This window comes from Amia ocellicauda, chromosome 7, assembly GCF_036373705.1.
Source record: "Amia ocellicauda isolate fAmiCal2 chromosome 7, fAmiCal2.hap1, whole genome shotgun sequence".
Taxonomy (NCBI): Eukaryota; Metazoa; Chordata; class Actinopteri; order Amiiformes; family Amiidae; genus Amia; species Amia ocellicauda.
The window spans coordinates 47,831,979-47,854,410 of NC_089856.1; the positions used below are offsets into that span (position 1 = coordinate 47,831,979).

At 52.7% G+C, this 22,432-nt stretch overlaps 1 protein-coding gene across 3 annotated transcripts in view; it reads right to left on the reverse strand.

Moving 5' to 3' along the window:
- Nucleotides 1-22,432, reverse strand: part of slc6a8 (solute carrier family 6 member 8) — a 35,796-nt gene that overhangs the window by 7,091 nt on the left and 6,273 nt on the right. For all 3 annotated transcript variants that reach the window (XM_066710062.1, XM_066710061.1, XM_066710063.1), the window contains 7 exons: nucleotides 14,341-14,472; nucleotides 11,975-12,239; nucleotides 10,352-10,484; nucleotides 5,913-6,047; nucleotides 5,229-5,332; nucleotides 4,979-5,103; nucleotides 60-172 (listed from right to left, as the gene is read on the reverse strand). In XM_066710062.1, coding sequence (XP_066566159.1) covers nucleotides 60-172; nucleotides 4,979-5,103; nucleotides 5,229-5,332; nucleotides 5,913-6,047; nucleotides 10,352-10,484; nucleotides 11,975-12,239; nucleotides 14,341-14,472 — 1,007 coding nt within the window. The remainder of the gene's footprint in view (nucleotides 1-59; nucleotides 173-4,978; nucleotides 5,104-5,228; nucleotides 5,333-5,912; nucleotides 6,048-10,351; nucleotides 10,485-11,974; nucleotides 12,240-14,340; nucleotides 14,473-22,432) is intronic.

A 22,432-nucleotide genomic window follows, 5' to 3' on the forward strand; every position in this document is an offset into this window, starting at 1 on the left:
TGCAGCCGCAGTGAGGTGGAGTGAGTGCGGCAGAGCGGGGCGGCGCGAGGATCACTCACCTGGCTGTCCAGTCCCAACAACAGCAGCATAAAGAAGAAAAGTGCCGCCCAGAGCGGAGCCACGGGCATCAGGGAGACGGCCTTGGGATACGCGATGAACGCCAGGCCGGGCCCTGCGGAGAGAGGAGAGGGGCCAGTTAAAAAGGGCCACGCTGCCCGAATCGTGGGCCCTGGACACACAGACACACCGACGCACGCTCACACACGTCACAGAGAGAGGAGTAAGGCACAGTGACTGTCAGTACAAACTGGGAGGCCAGCCCGAGCCACGTGGGGCGGCAGGGCGAGGGGGTCTTGGCTGTCCTGGCCGTTAGATGTTTTTTATTATGTTAAACTGTGGTTCTTTGTTGCTGACAGACGACGGTGCGTACAGGTATTAAGAGCCTGGATGTCAGGCGCGGCGCTCAGCCGGAGGTCTCTGTCGCGGTGTGCCTAGGGGACAGGAGCTACAGCGGTCGTGCGCTGAGCGTCAGAGTTTTCAGGACTAGAGCGAGTCGATGAGAAGCCAAACAAGCTGTGGAACTCGAGCCCCCCCAACAAAAGCCCACGGCATAGCGGCACCCCACTACATCCCGATGAGATTCACACAGCAAGAGAGCTCTGCCCTGAAGGGTGTGGGGGGCTGAAATCACCCCAGTTAAAACTCTGCCAGCTTAGGTTATTAGGTCAAGATGCTTTACAAAAACATGACTAGTGGCTTTAGACACCTCTCACGGTTCTGAACAGAGACAACATTCAAGGTCCATAACACGAGCGTCTAATTCTGCGTCTAGTTCAGTGAAAATACAAATCATCTGCACATGCAGATATATATCTATATATATATACACATATATATATTACCGTTCAAAAGTTTGGGGTCACTTAGAAATGTCCTTGTTTTCCATGAAAACATACATGAGTTTGAACAGGAAATATAGCAAAATGAATAGGAGATATAGTTAGAAGGTTAGAAATTATGATTTTTAATTGAAATAATAATTGTGTCCTTCAAACTTTGCTTTCATCAAAGAATCCTCCATTTGCAGCAATTACAGCTTTGCAGACCTTGCAGACTTCTTTAAGGCAGAGAAGAGGAATGTTCTGCAATGGCCAAGTCAATCACCTGACCTGAATCCAATTGAGCAGCATTTCACACTGAAGACAAAACTGAGGGCAAAACACCTCAAGAACAAGCAGGAACTAAAGACAGCTGTAGTACAGGCTGGCAGAGCATCACCAGGGCAGAAACCCAGCATCTGCTGATGTCTATGGGTTCAGACTTCAGGCAGTCATTGACTGCAAAGGATTTGCAACCAATTACTTTTGAGCCCCTAAAATTGGGGGGACCACATATAAAAATGGGTGTAATTCCTACACCATTCACCCAATTTGGATGTAACTACCCTCAAATTACACATGAAAGTCTACACTTAAAGCACATATTGATTGTTTCCTTTCAGAGCCAAAATGATGACAACTGTGTCACTGTCCAAATATTTAACATTATATATATGCAAATCTGTGAACTATACAGATTCGTTAAACAGGTATCAGGTGCACAGTAGGTTTTCAATCTGCACTACTTTACTGTGCCACCGTGGCATCTACTGATGTGATCGCAGTTAAATTGAGTTTGTTTTGAAGGCAATAAAATGTAGGGCTCTGGGGCAAATCTTCCCTTTCCTAAAATCCTGGGTTGGCAATGTATGACTCACGGGACAGGTGTGGGCGGGTGGGGCAGACATCAGTGTGAAATGGTGTACATTATTACTATTTATTTATTAGCAGACATCCTTGTCCAGGGCAACTTACAAAATATCAGAGCAATACAAAGTGCAATAATACAGTGCAGTTCAGGCATAATACATTTTACAAATTTAGAATTTACACAAGTGTATAGGAAATACAGTAAACAATATTTAAGGTCTTACATCCTAGATTGTAAACGCTGCATTGTGGTGCAGAGACCAGGCTGTGGATGCCCTGCTACAGTATGTTACATTGGTGTTAGCAGTGGGATCTGCGCTAGGTATCTCCACAGGATTTGTTGTTTTCAGTTGGCATGGACTTGGCCCACAGAGTTATTACAAACACGTTACTACACAAGCAAGTCTGTTCACTGCTCTCCTAACCCTGGCCCCTAAGTGGCACTGAGGTCAGGACTGCACAGTCCCTGGCCACCTTCCAGCGATTACTGCAGACACACCTGTCCCGACTGTACAGACTGTACCTGTAACACAGCAGCACTCTCGCTCGTACGCATTCTCTTATTAAGCTGTGCCTCCTTACACTCCTGCTTGCTTGCGCATTGTTAGCACCTCTATCGTTTTACTATAACTTCTCCTCTGCCCAGCCCACCCTTCAGCACATAGGACTTCACTGTATGTCCACACTTGTGAGCTCATTGTACTACAATGTGTGCGTATGGTATTGTGTACCGATTACTGCACTTTGAAATGCTTTGAAATGTTTCTTATGGAAATAGTAAGTCACCCTAAGGGTGTCTGCTAAGAAATAAATGTTAATAATAATAATGATGATAATAATTATAATTACAATAAAGCCCGCCGTGACCAAATGCCTGTCGGGCGCCGCGTTGGCTCTCGAACCCTCTTTGTCTCTGGATATCTTTCTCCCACAGATATAAATTGCGTTTTTAAGTACTGAGTTTTATTTCAGCCCCACCGGTGATGTGATGCGGTCCGCCAGTGTGTGTGTGCGTGTGTGAGTGCGTGTGCGTGTGTGCATGTGTGTGCGTGTGTACGTGCATGTGCGTGTGTGTCTGTGTGTCTGTGTGTGGGGTGGGCAGGCCCTGTCCCTCTCCCCCGGGGGGCCGTGATGCAGTGTGAAGGCTGTCAGTAGTAACAGAGGATTACCTGCAGCCGCAGTCATCTCCAGGAGCCCTCTTGAAAGCGAGATGTGCTCATCTCAAGAGGCAATTCCTGGTTAAATAATCCTTAAATTAATATTAAATAAATAAAATAAAATAATAAATAAATAAATAAAAGAATAGTAATAATAATAGTAGTGATATTAAGTGATATTTATATATACAAATATGATTTACAATTCAAAATAGGACTGAATAAAATAAATAATAAATAAATAAGCTGTGAAGAGTATTAGACAATTTTCAAAGTTATTTTGATGGACTCTTGTAGTCTCTTGTAGTTTTTTGCATGATTGACCTCACAAACTTTCAAATACAAACACCCAGCCAGGCCCATCCAGCCCTGTGGGTCACACACACATCCACAGTGCCCGGCCTCCACTGGGCAGGTCTCAATCGGTCTTGGCCGGGCATACGGACACACGCGGCCACACGGCTTCCACACGCACACACACACTCACACACGCGGTCACACGGTGCCTACAGACACACGCACACTCACACAGGCGGACACATGGCACCCACAGACACTCGGGTCCCACACACACATGGCCACACAGCTCCCACACACACAAACACTTCCTTTGCTCAGTCTACCCTCCCCCCCCCGGTGATGCTGGCACTCGTCTCTCCAGGACCCAGCATGTCTCTCAGTCAGTTTCTGGATTAGCGTGTAAGGCTGGAGAGGTGGATGTGATTTTTACGAACGCTGGTGCCAGACTGAACATTCCTTTTAAACACGTCATAAGCATCGGTGTAATAAAACTGGGGGAGGCCACAGGACAGCCACCAGCCAGGACTGAGGAGTACAATGTGCCAGGAGCGTGTGGACTCTGTTCTGCTTTAATCCCAGCTTAAATAATAATATTATATAATCATAATTATAACTTTCATTGAATATTTACAACAAATTGCTAATCATTTTTAATTAATGAATTGAATGCACCGCTGAGCACAGAAAGCCCTGCGTGGTTTTTACAGCAGGGTTTCACACTAACATCCCACTTCCTCGACTGCGGCTCGACTTACATATTCATATCTTAGACAGCAATTCGTTTGCTCTTTAACTGCGCATTAAAGTCCCCCTCAGACTGTCTAGAGCAGCGCTTTGAAAGCCACACGTCCCTGCAGGCACAGTGGCGGTCTTCCGCATCCTGACCCTCGTTCCGCTCAGCACGCACTCTCACTCTCACTCTCTCGCACTCACATGCTCTCTCACGCACTCTCACTCTCTCACACTCTCACTCTCACGCTCTCTCACGCACTCTCATTCTCACGCACTCTCACTCTCTTGCACTCTCACTCTCTCACACGCACTCTCACTCTCACACAGTGCTAACACAACCCCCTCTCCTTCTTAAAAGAACAGCGTCAGGTTTTGTTGCACAGAAGCAGGCACACAAAAACCCCATTAAAAAAGAAACAAAATACGTAAAACTGAAATAGAGGGACAGCAGAAATGAGAAATACACATTTTAGTGCTGAATGTTGTGCTGGCAGTGTCAGGGGGGTCAGACAGACAGACACACAGACACACAGACACACCAGCATGAGCTAATATATTAGTATTACTGTCAAACCACTACTTGACTGTTTCTACAACAATGTGTGTATTATATAAGCCCTGTGTGCGATGATGATGATGAAGATAACAATTAAGGAGAGGAAGAAGAAGATGGTTCTTAAGTTCTTTGAGGTGCCACCATACATATTGTCCTATATGTGTAGGTCCTAGTGTCTGGACTGAAGAGGGATCTGTCGTTAATATGTGAAACAGCAACATTGAGGACCCCACACAACAAACACACAAACACCACCACACCCTGACGAAGGGGACACCACGCTATGATTTGGTTCAGGAAAGTAAACACCACCTCCACCGCTGGATTCTGTCGAGGGAACGCTGTTAGCATGAAGCGCGGAGACGGACAAGACGTGGAGGGAGCCCTGGGGTTTGCGGCACTTGGCGTCTTCCAAGCACTGGTGTGTGTGCGTGTGCGCATGCGCATGCGTGTGTGGGCAGCCGGGGAGATCAGAGCGCGTGTACCTGATTCGGCCACCTGGGAGATGTCCACCCCCTGCTCCGAAGCCATGAATCCCAGAATGGAGAACACCACGAAGCCGGCAAAGAAGCTGGTGCCGCTGTTGATGAGAGCCAGCATGAAAGCATCCCTTTCGGAGGAGAGAAAGAGAGAGAGAGAGAGAGAGAGAGAGAGAGAGAGTCACACCTTCCGTGCCACAAAAAACCCAGAAACCCCTTCCACGGCGTCACATTCCGTCTCGTATGTATCTCTTACTTGTAGCAGTCATTGTTGAACCGGTTGTAGCTGCCGAGGGCTGTGAGAGCGCCCAGCCCGATAGCGTAGGAGAAGAAAATCTGAGTTCCTGCGTCGATCCACACCTGTCCGAGAGACACACACACACGGGGGTCAGAGAACAACCTTAACAAGCTCTTAGACAGAGGACGTCACCAGCTGCTGCCACCTCCTTCAGCCGAACACATCCTAACTACGAGCACAAGGCCTCTTGGACAGGATTGCCTCCGGGTAATCTGGGGTCTCACTCATGCTAGATGGCTGCTTGTTAATTTACGAATGGGCGTCAGTCGCAATGTGGGTCAACGCCTCACACCCCCGAATGACCCGCACTGAGAGTGTCTGGTTTGCGTCTCCGGCCAGAGTAATTCGATGACCTTGGCTCGACCGGCCCTGGCGGTTGTTGCGTTTTTGTTTTCCCCAGAGATCGGAGCCAAAAGCGCATTTCTCCGGCCCAGCGCGCAGGATGTCATTAGTCTGATGGACGCTGACACGGAAAGAGCTGGCCCTCTTCACCAGTCACTCCTCCCTCCTCCCCTGCCCTCTTGCTCATCCCCTCACTTTCCCTCCCTCACGCACTCCCTCTCTCCCTCTCCCTCTCTCTGCCTCTGTCCCTCTCTCTCTCCCTCCCCCTCTCTCACCATTCCTCCCCTCTCTCCGCCTCACCTGCGCCTCGCCCAGCTTGGACCAGTTGGGCTTCACGTAGTACATGATCCCGTCGTAGGCGCCAGGCAGCGTCACGCCGCGAACCAGCAGGATGATCAGCACCACGTATGGGAAGGTGGCAGTGAAATACACGATCTGGAGAGAGAGAGAGAGAGAGAGAGAGACACACACATTAAATGCACTGTATGAATCCAGAGAGAGAGGGGAGTGAGAGAGTTAAGAGTGTGAGAGAGACAGAGAAAGAGAGAGAAACAGAGAGGAGAGAGGGGGGGAGGAATGAGACGAGGAGGAGGAGAAGGAGAGCAGTTTTGCAGTCAGTTCAGCGGTGACTCGACGCAGGTGACGCAGACTGAGCGGCCGCGTCGGTGCTGCAGGTTCACGTCCCGGACCGCCCTGGAAAAACACCCCCTCTGCTCGGCAAGCAGGACTATAAAAGGAGTGCAGGAGTGCTGGCACACGCCTCGCAAAACAAACACACAACGCTGCTGCTTACATTTCCAAACAGCTCCTCAGCAATGGAAGATTTATAGGAGTGTGATTAGCGTTGATAATGGCCGGGGGGGAGGTGGGATCTAATTTCAGTAACGTTCAGCGCGCGAGGAGACTTCTGCGACTCCAGGAGGGTTTCTAGGTTTTGTCTACTGCAGTTTATTTTTTCTTTCCTTCCAAGGCCAATATAAAGTGTTTTGCCAAGCGCTGCTCCCCCCCCCACAACACGCACCACGGTCTAGAGGCGACACCGAACACAGTGTTGCATGTGACTCACACTACTCAGAAAGAGAAAATGTTGTGCCTGGAAATTAATCAAAGCAGCAGCAACACAAGCAGCTGTAAGAACTACTGCATGAAAGCCACGCTGATGAGTCTGGACAATTGCATGGTGCAACCCCCACCCCCCACAAAACTCTAGTCCAGTGCATGAATGAGGGTCCCGGCCCCCTTATTGTCTCACCAGCTGGACTGAATGGGAAATCCCTATTCTCCTCCCCCACTGCCATCTCTCTCTCTCTCTCTCTGTTGTAGAGTCCCCTCAATTAAAACATCCAGTGTGTGTAAACAAATAACTAAACAAAAAGAGGGGGAAGAGAAAGAAGCAATGGGGAGGGGGGGGCAGAGGCTCTCACCACCACTGCGTCCGGACCCAGGTCCATTATTATGCACAGACTCCGCAGCGGCAAGCAACACCCCTCCCCCTTCACTGCTCTCTCATTCAACACGGCGCTGGAGAGAGGAGTCTCGTCTCAGTGGGGATGAATGGATGACGCGCCCCTCTCCCTCCCCCCCCGGTGATGAATATGTTTCCATAGCGGGATGATGCGGTGCCCCCCCCCCCCCAGCACCGGGCACTGCGGCGGCTTGGCTCTGTCCTCTTTGTCCGCGGTGCTCACGGGCTCCCAGAGGGCAACGCGGTCAGGACAGAGAGAAACCGCAGATCTCGAGAAGAGAAAACGACAGAGGGAGACTGAATCACCCGTCACTGTGGGTCTAAATACCCACTGAGAGCAGCAGTAGCCCTGTGATTCACACTGAAAACAACAACCAATCACAGCTCTCTGAAGCGTGTTGGCAAACGTCATGAGTGAAGAACACCAGACACCGAGAGCACAGAGAGCGGCTCGCACGCTGCCTATTGCACAGATATAGACAGATATACATATTGCAGATGCCTTGCGTGCCAGAAAACCTGAGAGACAAAAGACTGGTCACCTCATACATAAAAGGCATGTATGTGCTAACACACGCACACAGGAACCATTCAAAGTGTTAAATACAACCACTGCAGCCTTCAGCCACACAGATCGTCCTTCATACGGGACGTCCTTCTGCCACACAGAGCTGAGCAGCACGTACACAGTGTGAGCAGCGCGCGAGGAAGGAATTTACACCCCCCGCCCCCACCAGAATAAAATAATGCAGAGAGTGCAATGCTTACGGCCTATAAACGCACTGCAGAGTGAACACACTACAGAGTAAACGCACTGCGGGAGTGAACGCACTGCAGAGTGAACGCACTGCAGAGTGAACGCACTGCAGAGTGAACGCACATAGGACTCCCTCCGAGGCTCAGCGATGTGCAGTTGTGAGCGAGGCAGCCACACCTGTAGAAGGCCTGTGTTGACAGCCAGAGGTCACGACCCTTGCAGTGTCTCAGAGGCAGCTGAAAGTGCGCTCCTACTGCCTAGTGAAAAGCACACTTGTTTATTTTGGTCTTCTTTATTTATTTATTTAAACTTCACAACAGCTCGTGGCTTCAAGGCCTCCCGGATCCTCGGGTCTGAAAGCCGAGGCCAAGTTTGGCACGAGTGGGCTTCCTCAAGGGCAAAGGGAGAGATAACGCCCCTTGGCCGGGGGGGATTTTCTCTCGCCCCACATGTTCCCGGAGACAGCACTGTAGCGAGGGAGGGGCACATCACAGATTCTGTGGTCCCCTCTGTGTGTTCAGTTTTCTTTTGCATTGCTAGTCCTGACAGGAGCCCCGGGTTTCTCCAGAGCCCGGACGTTCCTTCATTTGTGTTCTGTGGTTCTGACAGAAGCTGCTCTGAGGAGCCCGATGGACCCGCAACACAACGGGCAGAGTGGAGGTTGACAGGGGGCGACGGGGGTGGAATAGACTGGTTAGACGGCCGAGCGTCAAGTCAGCAGGGGACGGGGATGAAAGAGAAAGCAGGGGCGGAAAAAGCCAGAGCAGAAAAGGGAGGACAGCAAAGGGAGGTGCCGCAGTTACAGATACCAGTGGGAGATGGTTATTGCGAAACATATTTACAGTATAATAACAATAATAATAACGGAGAGGTGATCTGAGGCCTCTTGGCACACCCTGATTGCTGATAGCTTGCCTCATCTGCATAGTTGAACAGCTACACACACACACACACACACACCCTCACACACGCACACACTCAGTCACATGGTCACGTGAGTCATCACTAAGCCCTGACAGCTCTACTCACGGGTGTGTCTGACTAACTCCTGGTGGCAAAACCCCCACCGGGATGCCATGCTCCCTCTGGCACGTACACACCAGCAGACTGGAATTCCCCTTTTTAAATTTAAACTGTGTTTTGTATCTGGGTTTAAAGTCATGTGCTGAAGCAGCGCTGCGGGATTCCAGAATTCACAGACCGGTGTCCGAAAACCTGCCACAGAGAAGCGCTACATGTTTCTTCCCTCTCCGGAAGCTGTGGGGGGGTAGGAGACAGAGACCTAAGAGCTAAGAGCGCGGCACACAAAGGGTCTCGGGGTCCCGGTGCGCTTCTCCTCTGCCCCGCCCCCCCTCCATACGAGCAGCTGAGCACGTCTCAATGCGGTCCACCTCTCCCACGCTGGCCAATGGCAGCTGAGAGCCGTGTGAGAGTCAGAGGCACCTTCTGCTGTGAGCGCCGCCATTCCCTCCCTCCCTCCCTCCCTCCTTCCTGCTATTGACGTTGCCATGGCCACACTCCTCACTGTGCCAGTGTGACGGGTAAGAGCGGTTTGAGCGGTGCAAGGTTAAACAAGTCACACCACCTTCACACCGTCCCCGGGGACCCGCAGCAGCAGCAGGCAGGCAGGCAGACGCGCAACACTGGGAAGCGCCTTGCCTCTTCAGCGTGTGTGTGTGTCTGCGTTTGTGCCGGGTAAACTGTACACTGTTCCTGTCTCCCCTGGGCTCATATCAATACACATGAAGAGGGAGAGAGAGAGAGAGAGAGAGAGAGAGAGAGAGAGAGAAATCTCCCTTTTTGTCTCCTTTTATCATGAAATGAAAGTGAAAATACTAAGCCCCTGGGTCTGGACTGCGGCTCAGCACAAGGGGGCGGGATGGCAGGAGAGATGGAGAGGAGGATGAGGGGGACAGTGGACAGGATGAGGGTGTTGGGGGGGGTAGAAGACGGAGGTAGGGGGAGGCCGGAGATCAGGTCAGTGCCCTTGAATGACACTGTGACCTTTAGGAGGGAGGCTGTGGAAGAGACGCTTATTTCACAGCTGGGTGGAGAGAGAGAGGGAGAGAGCAAGTGAGGGAAATAAGAGGAAATGAAAGAGAGACATAGGATAAATAAGACAGAGAGAGGGAGGGTGGGGGACAGAATGAGAGAGAGATGCATGGAGGAGAGAATGAGAGAGAGAATGAGAGAGACACGGAGACAGACAGAGAAAGAGAGAGACAGAGGGAGGGTGGGGGACAGGGAGAGACAGATACATGGGAAAGAGTTTGAGGGGGGTGGGGGGTGGACAAAACCCTGACCCGCAGTGAGACGAGAGGAGAGGGCAGCGCCGGGCCTGGTCTAGGATTAGGGCTGGATTTAACAGTGGGATTTATGACAGCGGGAATATTACATAAGGCCCACATGCAGGCCGGGACAGAGTCACTGCAGGCCGCTCCGCCCTGCCGGCTCACCTGCACCGGGGCGGGATCAGCCAGCGGGCCACTAATCCCTAATCCCGGTGGGTATAATTACCTTGCCTGTCGACTTGACCCCCTTCCACACGCAGAAATACACGATGACCCAGGTGGCGAGGAGACACAGCACCACTTCCCAGTTCATGGAGCCAGGGTAGTCCAGCCCCTCCGAGATGTTCAGGACCTTGTTCCTGGGGGAGCAGAGCGAGATGAGATTGAGGACAGACACACCGACGGACCACCACAGAGACGCCAGCACGGATGTTCTCAGGGTCCAATCTGTAACTCCGCGCCTGGTTTCTCATCGCTGGTGGGGAGGCGTATAAAATCCTCAAAAGTCGCCGAGTCTGTTGCATATTCCCCAAATAAGGAAGTGGCCCTCATCTTCAAATTAAAGGGTCTCCGTCCACTTATCCTAGTGTTTCTGGTGCCGGTTACGATCGAGGAGAATCCTTGGCACCAGATGTGACAGAAACCTTCCTAGCGATCTCAACCTTGGCACAATTATGACAGCAGATATATCTATTATTATTATCATCTATTACTATTATTAATATCAGGCGATTTGGTGCCAGCGTTAGCCTGGGTAGCTGCACTCAGACAGAGCTGATTTCTTGTTCAGTTTCAACAAAACAGAGGCCATAAAAAACCCATTCCCTCTCAGAGGTCGCCGACTCCCATGTAAACATGATGCTTCAGTGGGCAACAGACATTAGCGAGCCGGAGCGGAGCCGCAGGGGAGGCCATTTACAACCGTAATTATTTACTGCACAGCTGAGGGCTCTGGCCTCTCCCTCGCATGACAGGGCTGCGGGGTTCGCCGGGAGCCCACTGAGCCAGGATTCAGAGTAGACCCCCGGACGTGACAGGCAGTGTTGGAATACCACTGCTGACACCAACCCGCCATTACCAATGGAGAGTTACTGTGGCACAGCATCACACAGCCACAGACGTCTCCTCCCATTTCCCTGACCTGTCCCTGTCCTGCGAGTCACAGCGTCCTCTCAAAGCAAAAACCGTCTGAGGAAGACCTCTTGTAGCCGAGAAAAGAGAGCCCATGATCTCAGGTACAATAAATACTGTGGCACCCACTGACTAAACATCGTGCCTGCAACTTTAGCTTTCGGTTTCAGAGGCTCATCAAAGTCAGGCAGATAAGCGAGCGGAGAGACACATCCCCGTCTCGTTGGGCAACCCGAGACCTCTGCTCTGAGTAATCATTCACAGGAAGTGGGAAGTGAGATTTACGGTGGTCATGTCAGGGAATGTTTTGACTGCAATTATTCTTACCAGCTCTGTCACTCAACACACACAGCCTGTGCTAATGAAGCAGAACGCTGCGACCGGGTGATTACCGAAATCAGGCTTCGAGAGTTGAGCAGCCATCATATCATACTGCTGAGGCACAGTCCAACCAACCGAAAATTCACAGAACCCCCCCCCCCACACACAAACACGAGAGGAGAGGAGAGGGGAGAGAGAGAACAGAAGGGGAGAGGGAAGTAAGGAGGGCAGGAGAGAATGGGAGAGGGGACTGGGAGGGGTGGAGAGGAGGGGAAACATCAGGACAGGACAGGAGAAGAGAGGAAGACATTTCAGAGAGTGGGAGTAGACAACAGGACGAGAGAGGACAAGAGGACAGAAAAAGTAGAGGAGAGGGAAGACACGGATACACACTCACTCCCAGAACTCGATGATGGGCGAGCGGCCGTTAGCCAGCTCCTCGCAGGTCATGTTGCCGAAGGTGGCGTTGCCGATGGTGCCGTTGTGGCACTCATCGTGCCGGAATATCTCGATGCAGCTGTCCGTGTTCCAGGGGTTGTCGCAGGTCGACCAGGGCAGGGTGGCGCTGAAGGACTTGACGAAGTAGTAGAAGCCCCAGGCCAGCACCATGATGTAGTAGGTGTTGCAGAAGAACACGATCACCATCGAGGCGTAGCCCAGGCCTGGCGGGGCGGAGAGACACAGGGCAGTTGGTGCTTGTTATTTCATCAGGGTTTTATTAGTTTGAGCCGACGCGCCCGTCCTGCAACTCGCGGTCACCGTCCCCACTAAACACGGCAACCAACGCCGTTGTGAACGCGGTCTACGGTGCCGGTCCCTCTGCAGCATTGATCAAACACCAAGCGCCCAAATACGGTCCGTCGGTGGTGTAAAATGGGTTCAATGCAAGTCTGAACAGCTCTGACCCCCCCCCACCGTCTCTCTATGTTTGGCTTGTCTTTTTGATTGCTGTTCCTCTCAGAAAGACACGCGGTGCTGGCGTCTGCGATGCTTCATGCTGTGATGGAGCACGCGGAGCTGCGATGCGCGTCTGTGGAGCAAGTGAGAGCGCGCTGTGTCTCACGTGTGTCGGTGGCCATGTGCCAGCACGGGGACCCTGTCCGTCACCTGCCCTGGCACATGTGCTGGGGACCACAGCCGGGAAAACCTGACTTCCATTTTACAAGCGATTGGGTGTCTGCCAAGAGACGCACACAAAACAAACACACGCGCACGAGTGGAGCACACCGCGTTGTGCCAGAGCTCTCTCCCCGGCCTCTCGGCCATTAAGGGCAGAGAGGTTTAATGTGTATTGATCCCTCAAAGTTTTCCGGGCAACATTACGGGCGCCGATCACAATTAGGTCCATCTGACTGTGGGGGGGCGACAGTGTGGAGGCCGGGGGGATCGGGGCAAGTCGCAGGTGGAAACACGGAGCGCACCGACGGTGGTTTCACACGGTGGTGCGGAAACGGCGCCTGAGAAAAGGTTTACACTCCTGGCATCGGGGCAGCAGTGCGGCCCGGCGGTTCAGAGAGAGGTCCACGCTGATCGAGCCAGCGGGCTGCGGAGCAGAACTAACGCCATTCAAATAATTTAAGATGGTTCCAGGCATTTCCTCGCAGGTCTCACACCCAGTCACGTGATCCTGTTTTAAAAACACTTAATTTATTTTCCCCAATAAGCAATTACATGTATAAGTATATAATTTCCTCTCCTGTCTACAGCTGGCCTTTCCCTGCATGCACTGCAGGTTCATTAGACACCTCTGTTGCTTCAGCTGTGCGCAGGATTACAGCTAATGAACGAAACAGAACCCCGGAGAATCCCAGAGCGAGTTCCAGCTCCAACACCCAAGCCTTTTAATTGAATAAACCACAGACACACACAAACACAAAATCTCCTCCGCAGGAAACGCTTTGTCGTCTTTTCCGATTTTTTCTCGTTTTTTTATAAACCACTGGACGGAATGGGGGGGGCTGTGTTTTCTCTAAATCCGTAGCGCGTGGGGGGGGGTTGTTATAGCCAGGTGCGGGCTGGATTAAATCCGACATGTACAACAAATTAAAATCGCTACAGTCACAGCAGGATAATACACTGATCTGCCCGATTTCCTTGAAAAAGGCCCAGTCGCCCCACTGTGCCACGGGCTCTGGAGTGAGAGAGATACAGAGAGAGAGAAGGAGAGAGAGAGAGAGAGAGAGAGAAAGAGAGAGAGAAGGAGTCAGAGATAGAGAGAGAGAGAGTGAGAGAGAGAGAGAGAGAGAGAGAGAGAAGGAGACAGAGAGAGACAGGGAGAGACAGAGAGAGAGAGACAGAGAGAGCCCACATGACGGTCTGTTCAAGGGGGTGCCAAGAGCTGGACTCGTGTCTGTGGGTCCTCCTCACCCCACCACTGTCCCTGCGGTGACACTCTCATGACACCTGCTACTACTACTACTAGTCCTACTACTACTACTAAAACTACTACAACTGAGCTGCTACACTGCTACTACTACTACTACTACTACTACTGAGCTGCTGCTGTTACTAATACAACTGCTAACACTACTACTGCTGCTGCTACTACTACTACTACTACTGAGTTACTGCTGCTACTGCAACTGCTAATACTACTGCTGCTGCTGCCCCAGGTGTGAGCGAGCGGAGAGCGCCGCAGGGAGCCCGGCACCGCGGTGAGGAAGAGCAGGTGTGGAAGTGTGCAGGCAGGCCAAAGATCAACCGCCCCCCCACGGCTGCTCTGCGAACACAGCAGAACGAGGCTGGGGGGCTACAGACACTGACCTTTAAAGAGGGGCGCGATGTTCCACACGTTGATGCTGCCCGCCTTCATGAACTGTCCCAAAGCGATCTCCAGGAAAAAGATGGGAATCCCCCCCACCAGGACGATCAGGATGTAGGGAATGAGGAAGACCCCTGCGGAGAGGACAAAGGACAAAAGGAACAGGTTGAATGAGCAAGTTTCCTCCTCCTCCTCCTCCTCCTCCTCCTCTTCCTCCTGTGAGCTCCGCCTCAGGACCTGTCAATCAAACAGAGGGCATGTGAGGAGGAGGAGAGAAAAACATGGATCTGTACCGATCTTCTGACACACGAGAAGCGTCACGTTCAGAAAGCCGTGTTCTGACCACAACACTGTTCTTTCCATTCCCGAGGTGTTCCATTAACACGTTCCGTCCCAAAGTGATCATTTTAGTTCATTTGGCTGAATCTCCCCCCTCACTCATCACCCGGCGATACCCGGCGATCCCGAACCCCCAGTGACCGAGAGACGGGGAGGGAGGCGGCGGGGCGGACAGGACAGGCAGTTCCCAACACGCCTGACACTAAACAACTGAAGGACTCTAAATGACGCGGAATGCCATTCTAGAACCGAGAGCGACAGCACGTGGAACTGGCCTGCAATCCCCCCACCCTGTCCGGACTCTGACGCTGCGTCGGCTGCTGCAGTGTAAATCGCTCCAGTCAGAGCCGAGCGGGCCGTCGCTACCCATAATCCTCTGCTGGGAGATCTGAAAATTGACAGCAGCAGCAGCGGCGGAGGCAGCAGAGGCTTAGCGCTGTCAGAGGGAGAGGACGTGTGTGTGTGTAGGTGTGTGTGTGTGGGTGGGTGGGTGGCAGGGATGCAGGCGGGGGAGGGGCGCACCAGCAGGGATGAGAGGGACGTTATCTGCTGACCAGCGTGCCGCACTGAATGAACTCATGAGCCGCAGTGACAGCAGCCCGTCTGCCATTGGCTCTGGGAGGAGGCCTGCCGAGCGACGACACACACGCAGCCACACACGCAACACGCGGGGTTGTGTAGGCCTGGCCCTCCGGCTAGCGGTGGGATTAACTGCCTGCCCTCCTGCCCAACCTGCCCGCCCATCTATCAGCTTCCCTGCCCGTCTGCCTAGTTTTTTTAGGATGCGATTTCTACCTGTGGATTTTCACATGTAAGCTATGCACCTGTCAGTCATTTTGAAATCAAATCAACTTAAAACTGTGAAGCACGACGTGACTTGACAAAGCTGTGCATGAAGGGAGCTGACGAGTTTCCTTTACGGTCGTTAACTTCAGAGACTCTTCCCAGTAACTCGTTAAAACTGTCCAACAAAAGGTGGCATATAAAGGACCAGAAAGAGATGAAAAGAAATCCCCATCGAGACAAAGCTTCACAGCAGCCCACTCCAGCAGGACGGTACGCGGCCGTGCAAAACGATTGGTGGGAAAAGATTGTGCAGATAAAAAAAAAGAAACAACCAAGAATCGTCACAATGGAGTCACTGAGCTGCGAACAGACCCTCGCAGGCCGGCCGCCCTGCCCTGCGCTGCGTCTCGCTCTCTGAAGGGCTGCCATTGTGGGGACGAGCAGCCGGGCCGAGTGGGGCGGCCGGCTATTGTTCCCAGCAGCGCTGAGAGACGGGCCCTGGACAGTGGGACAAAGGCAGCTCTGTGACCGGGGGAGCCGGGGCTGCGCGGCGGAGGAGGAGGTCTGTGCCGGACGAGGGGACGCGAGGTGCCACAATAGGGGGCTTTGAATTCGTAAAATAACTGCATATCCGCTCTGTGAAAATCACCCAGGGGCGGCGCAAACACTGAGGAGTTTTTCATCGAAAGCCCGAGTCCCACAGCCGAGACCCACGCGAGGCACCGCTCAGCTCCTGGTCCGCGGCGGACGTCCCCGAGACGCGACACAAACCCACTACCAGACCCCCCCACCCCGGGATCAAGGCACGCCTCGGCTATAACAACCTGGCACCTGGCTATAACAACCCCCACCACGTGCTACGGATTTAGAGATAACACAGCACCCCCGTCTGCACCTCCATGTCCGCAGTGGGAATTCGAGATTTCACAGCAGGGCTGAGAGAAGTCGAGAAAAAAAAACAACAACACAGGAGCACGGAGATGCCGGCCCACTGCGTTACGAGGCCGGGGGGGGCGCTCCCGGCGGTGCGAGATGCGGGCGAGTCGGGGGGGCAATGCAGGCGGGCGAGGAAACTGCAGTGTGTGTGCAGAGCGAGGGATGGCACTGAGTAATGACTGCCATCAGCCGCTCGAGTGGAGGGTTGCTCGGGCTTGTAACGAGAGCGTCGTGGAGGAGAATGAGTTGATCTCCATCAGTGCCAGCCGCTGCACGCACAGCGAGTGCGCCGCAGCCCCCCCTCTCTGGTATGCACACAGCACCGGCTAGGGGTCTGCTCCGAGACCGCCGCAGCCCCCCCCCCCTGAGGTAACACACTTCACACACAAAGCTCTTTTCTTTTAAGGTCATGCTTACACCAATTTCAGTAAAACTGTGATGAACCACTGACGGGAAAAACAATTATATATATAACATTTTTTTTTTGATAGAAACTCTCTCTCCTGTGTGTTTGACAGTTCAATCTGATCGCCGGCCTCTCGGGCGTCACGAGAATTAAAATCAATCCCATTAAAGCTTCGCAGCCACCGGTGCTCGGCATATCGGGAGAAACTGAGACGACACAGGGAGGGGGAGGGAGCCACAGGCAGGAGGGCCACACAACTCCGATCATACGCGGCTCGGCACCTGCAGCCCCCCCACTCACCGTGATGCGCTGCTCAGAGGAGGACCGAGCCCTGCTTGCAGAGGGGACCCCAGTTCCAGCGCATCCTGCAGCTCTGAGTAACAACCCCCCCAAACCACCCCGCACGTGACGCAGTGAGGAATGTGGTCCCAAAGGGGACCCGAGGAGCGTCCCGCACGATCCGCGTCGTTGGCCTGCTGCCCAGGTCTAATTGTGCGTGTCTATTACAGGCTTCAAACGCTGTTAAATCTGGCTTGGCCCGGATTAGACTCTCTGGTGTTCAGAGGTTACTATTAATACCCCCCCAGCACACAGCGGCTCTCAGATGTCCTGGGGGGGCTGCGGCGGCCAGGGAGGTAAGAAAGCTGAGATCCGGCCTGTTCTGGTTTCTCTTTCTCGTCAGGTGAGCTGGGCCTCGTCACCGCGAGTCGGCGTCCTCTCCTGTCACTATGGGAGCGCGGTGGATTTATTTTCAGACTGTCAAGCGGCTCTGCTTATGAACTGCACCACAAACACGACTGTATGGAGTGAAGGAGCGGCACAGTGTGCTCTGCCACGGGATTAAGACTTGGAGAAAGCTTGGGGACGGAGAGATTACCAGGAAGAGTAATTTATTTATTCTGCAGAAGTGCTCTTCCTCTGAAGTGGTGTAGGGGTGATTTCCTCTCCCTGGACGAATACCGTCGGGGCAGTAGGCTCTCCGAACAGTGACGGCCGCCTGGCGGGAATAATCACAGGCGCAACTTATTTCCTGCCCATTAGTCTTTTACAGCAGCGATAACAGCGCAATCAATTGATCAGATTGGAGAGGCACTGGTTCCCTCTGCTGTGTGAGTGTGTACATGTCTGTGCGGTAGGAAGGCCGGACCCCAAACCCTCCCGAGCAAACACAGACTTACGCTGCCCTCGAGGCCCGGGCGGGCTCAGCGGCAATGCCTCTCCACACCGCTGCGCTGGACACCGGCCAGAGATTAAGAGATTAACAGACACTCCTCCTAATCTCTGGGCCACGCAGGGCCACGGCGCTGACATCACTGCCGAGAGAGGGCTCAGTTAACCCCCCGAGCGCCCGCCTCACCTTTCCCACAGCCCCCACACCTCCGCCCCCCAGCACACTCCACCCCTGACCCCCCGCTTCAGCCACTGATCTAGAAGCAGTTGACACAAAAGCAAAGCAAATTCTGCACTCGGAGGGTAAAAAAAAGAGCAAAAGGAAACCCCGATGACACCTCTACGTCAAAAGAGAAGCAGGACACGTTCGAGAGTCTCTGTCTTCGTGTCCAGCCACTGTGCGTTCAAGAGGCTTTAAGAGGAGGCCCTCAAACAGCTGACCAGCGGGCGGTGTGTCTCCTGTCAGCGAGAGATATTCAAATCAGGTTCTCTGTAACTATCACAGATCAACTCCGTATCTCCGCAGCAACCACACCGGGAAAACAGGGGAGGACGCTCTGTGTGTGCACATCAGCACGTACCAGGACATAATACGTGTATTGCACGAGGTAGTGGAGCGAGGGAAAGATAACAAATGAACTTGAAAACTATTGTGGAATAACCTTGAACGTAAGATGGCTGTAAACTGAGGAGATAGCGGCGTCAAGCAGGCAGTCCAAGGCAGTGCTCTGTCTCCTGCAGCAGGCTGGGACGGAGAGAGGGGCCCTCACTCCTGCCTGGGGGAGAAGTGCCGCACTCTGGCACCGAGCTGCTCGTGTCAGGACTTTGTGTGAGTTAACTGCATTACCTCCCCCGTCCTGCGCAGGCTTTCTGAGACCAGCCCAGGGCTGGGTTAAATCACGACTCTGACCCCCCCGCGAAAAGGTAATTCAGTTGATTGACAAGCGCCAGTCCCACTGGGGAGACGGAAATATGCCATTCCAGAGTGACTGACAGGGTCTTGCAATAAAATAAAACAAAACAAACCCTTATGTCATAATAAGCGTGGTGAAAACCAAGCCCGTGCAATAACACCAGACCCAGATTCCCTCTCACACGAACAAAGCCAGGCCCGCTGGAGGTGTTTGGTTAAGGACCTCGGGAGGGCCCGGCCTGGGATCCAGAAAGCCACCGACCGAGCTTTGGCCATTTCACAGTGAACACGCGGTGCGAACTTCAGCACTTCTACCCGTGTCACTTAGAAACCATGGTATTAATCAGTTTATTGAAGTATTGTATGTCTTGGCAGGCACACAAACCCTGGGCGACTCACAGGAGCCGCCGAAAGAAAAGGACTTGTCAGCAGAACATGACATATTACAGTAGGTGCAGTTCAGCACCACGGCACAGACTGCGTGATACAGCATGCATCAGGTTTGAATAGAGCACGGACATCAGTGCAAAGAACAGTACAAAGGTCACAACGGTGCTGTAAATGTATATATATATATACATGTTGATGAATGTTGGAATTGTAAATCCAAAGTTCTCCGCAGATCCTGCGATGAATATTCATGCAGGGCTCTCTCTCCTGAACCCCCCCTGACGAGTCGTGTCTATCTGCCGCGATGCCCCGTGAACCCGAGGGCGAGATCTCATTTCCATTGACACCAACCTAGGCCTGGAGAGCCGACCCACGCTGACGCCTCTCCGCACACACATGATGCAGGGAGTAGGGGGTTGGGGGGGGGACTGGACTGGCACTGATGCTAGAATTGATACTTTCGTCAGCATGTCGCAGTGCCTCTGACACAGACACACGCCTGCAAGGATCAAAACACAAAACCGTGCGACACCGTGTTCGAGCGCAGACACAGAAAGACACGCCGCTGACCGTCAGCGCAGATTGAAAAGAACAGGGGACCAGCGAACACGGAGGCTGGAAAAACACACGAGCCTTTCGCCAGACGTGCGGATTACAGCACCTCAAAGTCCAGAGCCATAAAACTGCCCCTTACAGCCTGAGGTCAAACAACATGCCAGACCAGCTGGCGGACGAGTCAGAGTCCCAGACTGGAAGACAGAGAGGAAAATATCTCGTTTATTTGTTTTATCTTCTCTCTTTTGTACTCGGATGCTGAACGGCAGTTCTCTGTCTGCAATATCACAACCGTGTGTGCGCCTCCCTTACATAGGTGTTCCTCTTTGTAATCACACAGCGAAAACATAAAATAAACACACACACCCTGCATTCTTCACACACACACACACACACACATGCACACAGACACACACACAAACGCACACACGCACACAGACACACACACACACAAGCACACACACACACAGACACACACACACGCACACAGACACACGCACACACACACAAACACACACACACACAGACACACACACACGCACACAGACACACGCACACACACACAAACACACACACACGTACATGCACACGCAAACAGACGCACACACACACACGCACACACACAGACACGCGCGCACACACGCACACACACACACGCACACAGACACACACACGCGCACACACACAAACACACGTATATGCACACGCACACAGACACACACGCACACAGACACACACACGCGCACACACACAAACACACGTATATGCACACGCACACAGACACACACACGCACACACACACACACACACACACACACACACACACACAGACACACACATGCGCACACACACAGACACACACACACACACTCACTCACACACACACACACATACACACACACACACAGACACACACATGCGCGCACACACACACACACACACACACACACACACACACACACACACACACACACACACACTGACGACTGATAAACCGTCACCTGTAAAGTCATAAAACTACAGCAGGAGGTCATGTATAAATCAGTGCAAATGTCTTTTTCTCTTTTCCCCACCAGGCATTTACTGCTCGAGTGAGACTGACACGACACCAGCAGAACGCTCCAGGTCGTAAGCGGTCTTGGATCGATGCTCCTTAGCTCAATATCATTTATTTATACATTCTGCCCTGACAATGCTACTTCCTGTGAAGAGAGCAGTCCTTATTTAGAGAGGTAATGAGCCTCCCCGCTCCCAGAAAAGATCTGAATAACGACCTCCCCTCTGACGGAACGGGTTCAGAAAATATGGCGTTATTTTTCACAGAAACACGTTGCGAGTCGTTCTCTCAGCTGGTTGAGAGACGGAGAGAAGGACAGGACTCTCCACTCCTCTCGCTCTGCGGGGTGGAAATGTCTGGCAGGCCCAGTGATTCGGAGCGTGGGAGGTGTCCACAGCACCGGCGCGGGAATCTGCTACCTTGCTTTGGCGACGGTAAATCAACAGGTCATAAATGACAAGGAAAGCAGCAAAACGCTGGGCTTTTAGTGTCCTGGGAGCGAGAGATAAGAGCCGGGGCCCAAATACTGTCACTGAAATGTCAACAGGAGAGAAATTAAGAGTGGGAAACTAAAAAAAAGAGTCAGTTTGAACTCCAAGTTGTTTCGGTGTGTGTGTGTGTGTCTTTGGTTATAGAGGGGTTGAGAGAAGGCAGGCATGAACCAGCAAGATGGCAGATGGCATTTTCATAAGGTCAGCTGGCACAGAGAGAGAGAGAGAGAGAGAGAGAGAGAGAGAGAGAGAGAGAGAGAGACACAGACAGACGGAGACACAGAGAGACAGAGAAAGACAGACACAGAGAGAGATGGAGACAGAGACAGAGAGAGACAGACAGAGACACAGAGAGAGATGGAGAGTGCAGTGCGGCTGGTGATTAATGTGTATGGGTTTTGTGTGCAGGGGGCCTTTTGTACCGCCGAGTCCAGACATTAAATCTCCGTCCCGTCCCGCCTCCCTTGAACACAGACGCATACCAGACCGGCACCCATGGCTGAGTCAACATTTCTCGCCTCCAAGCTCCCGCAGGCGCTGGGTTTCGCGGAGGGGAAAAAAGACTGATCGAAACAAAAGAACCTAGAGGACGGTGCCAGGGTCGGGGAACAGCGCTAGTCACTCTGGGATTCGCATCTCTCTCTGCGCGCGAACGTGGCTTTGTGCTTCCAGGACTGATGTTTCTCTGGGATCCGCGGGGGGCGGCCGGGGCACAGCGCCACCCCACTGCCTCGACACGCGGGAGCCATTGCACAAATCACGTCTCCCATCCACGTCTGACAGGCTGGCTTCTGGGATAATATAGCGCTCGCGTCAGGGACTTGTGTTTTAAAAGTCAAGCTGAAGAGTAACCAGGAGACAGAAACCAAACAGACTGCAGAGAGGCGTGTGGGCCAGGAGCAACACGGCCCGCTCCCCCCGGCGCTCCTCGGCCCAGGGATCGTCGTTTTTTTAAACTGGCAGAGACAATCGGCGCGCTGGACACACATCAGACCCCACAATACAGGGTCTGCTCACACCAGGACATAACAATGACCTGATTTTCAACATG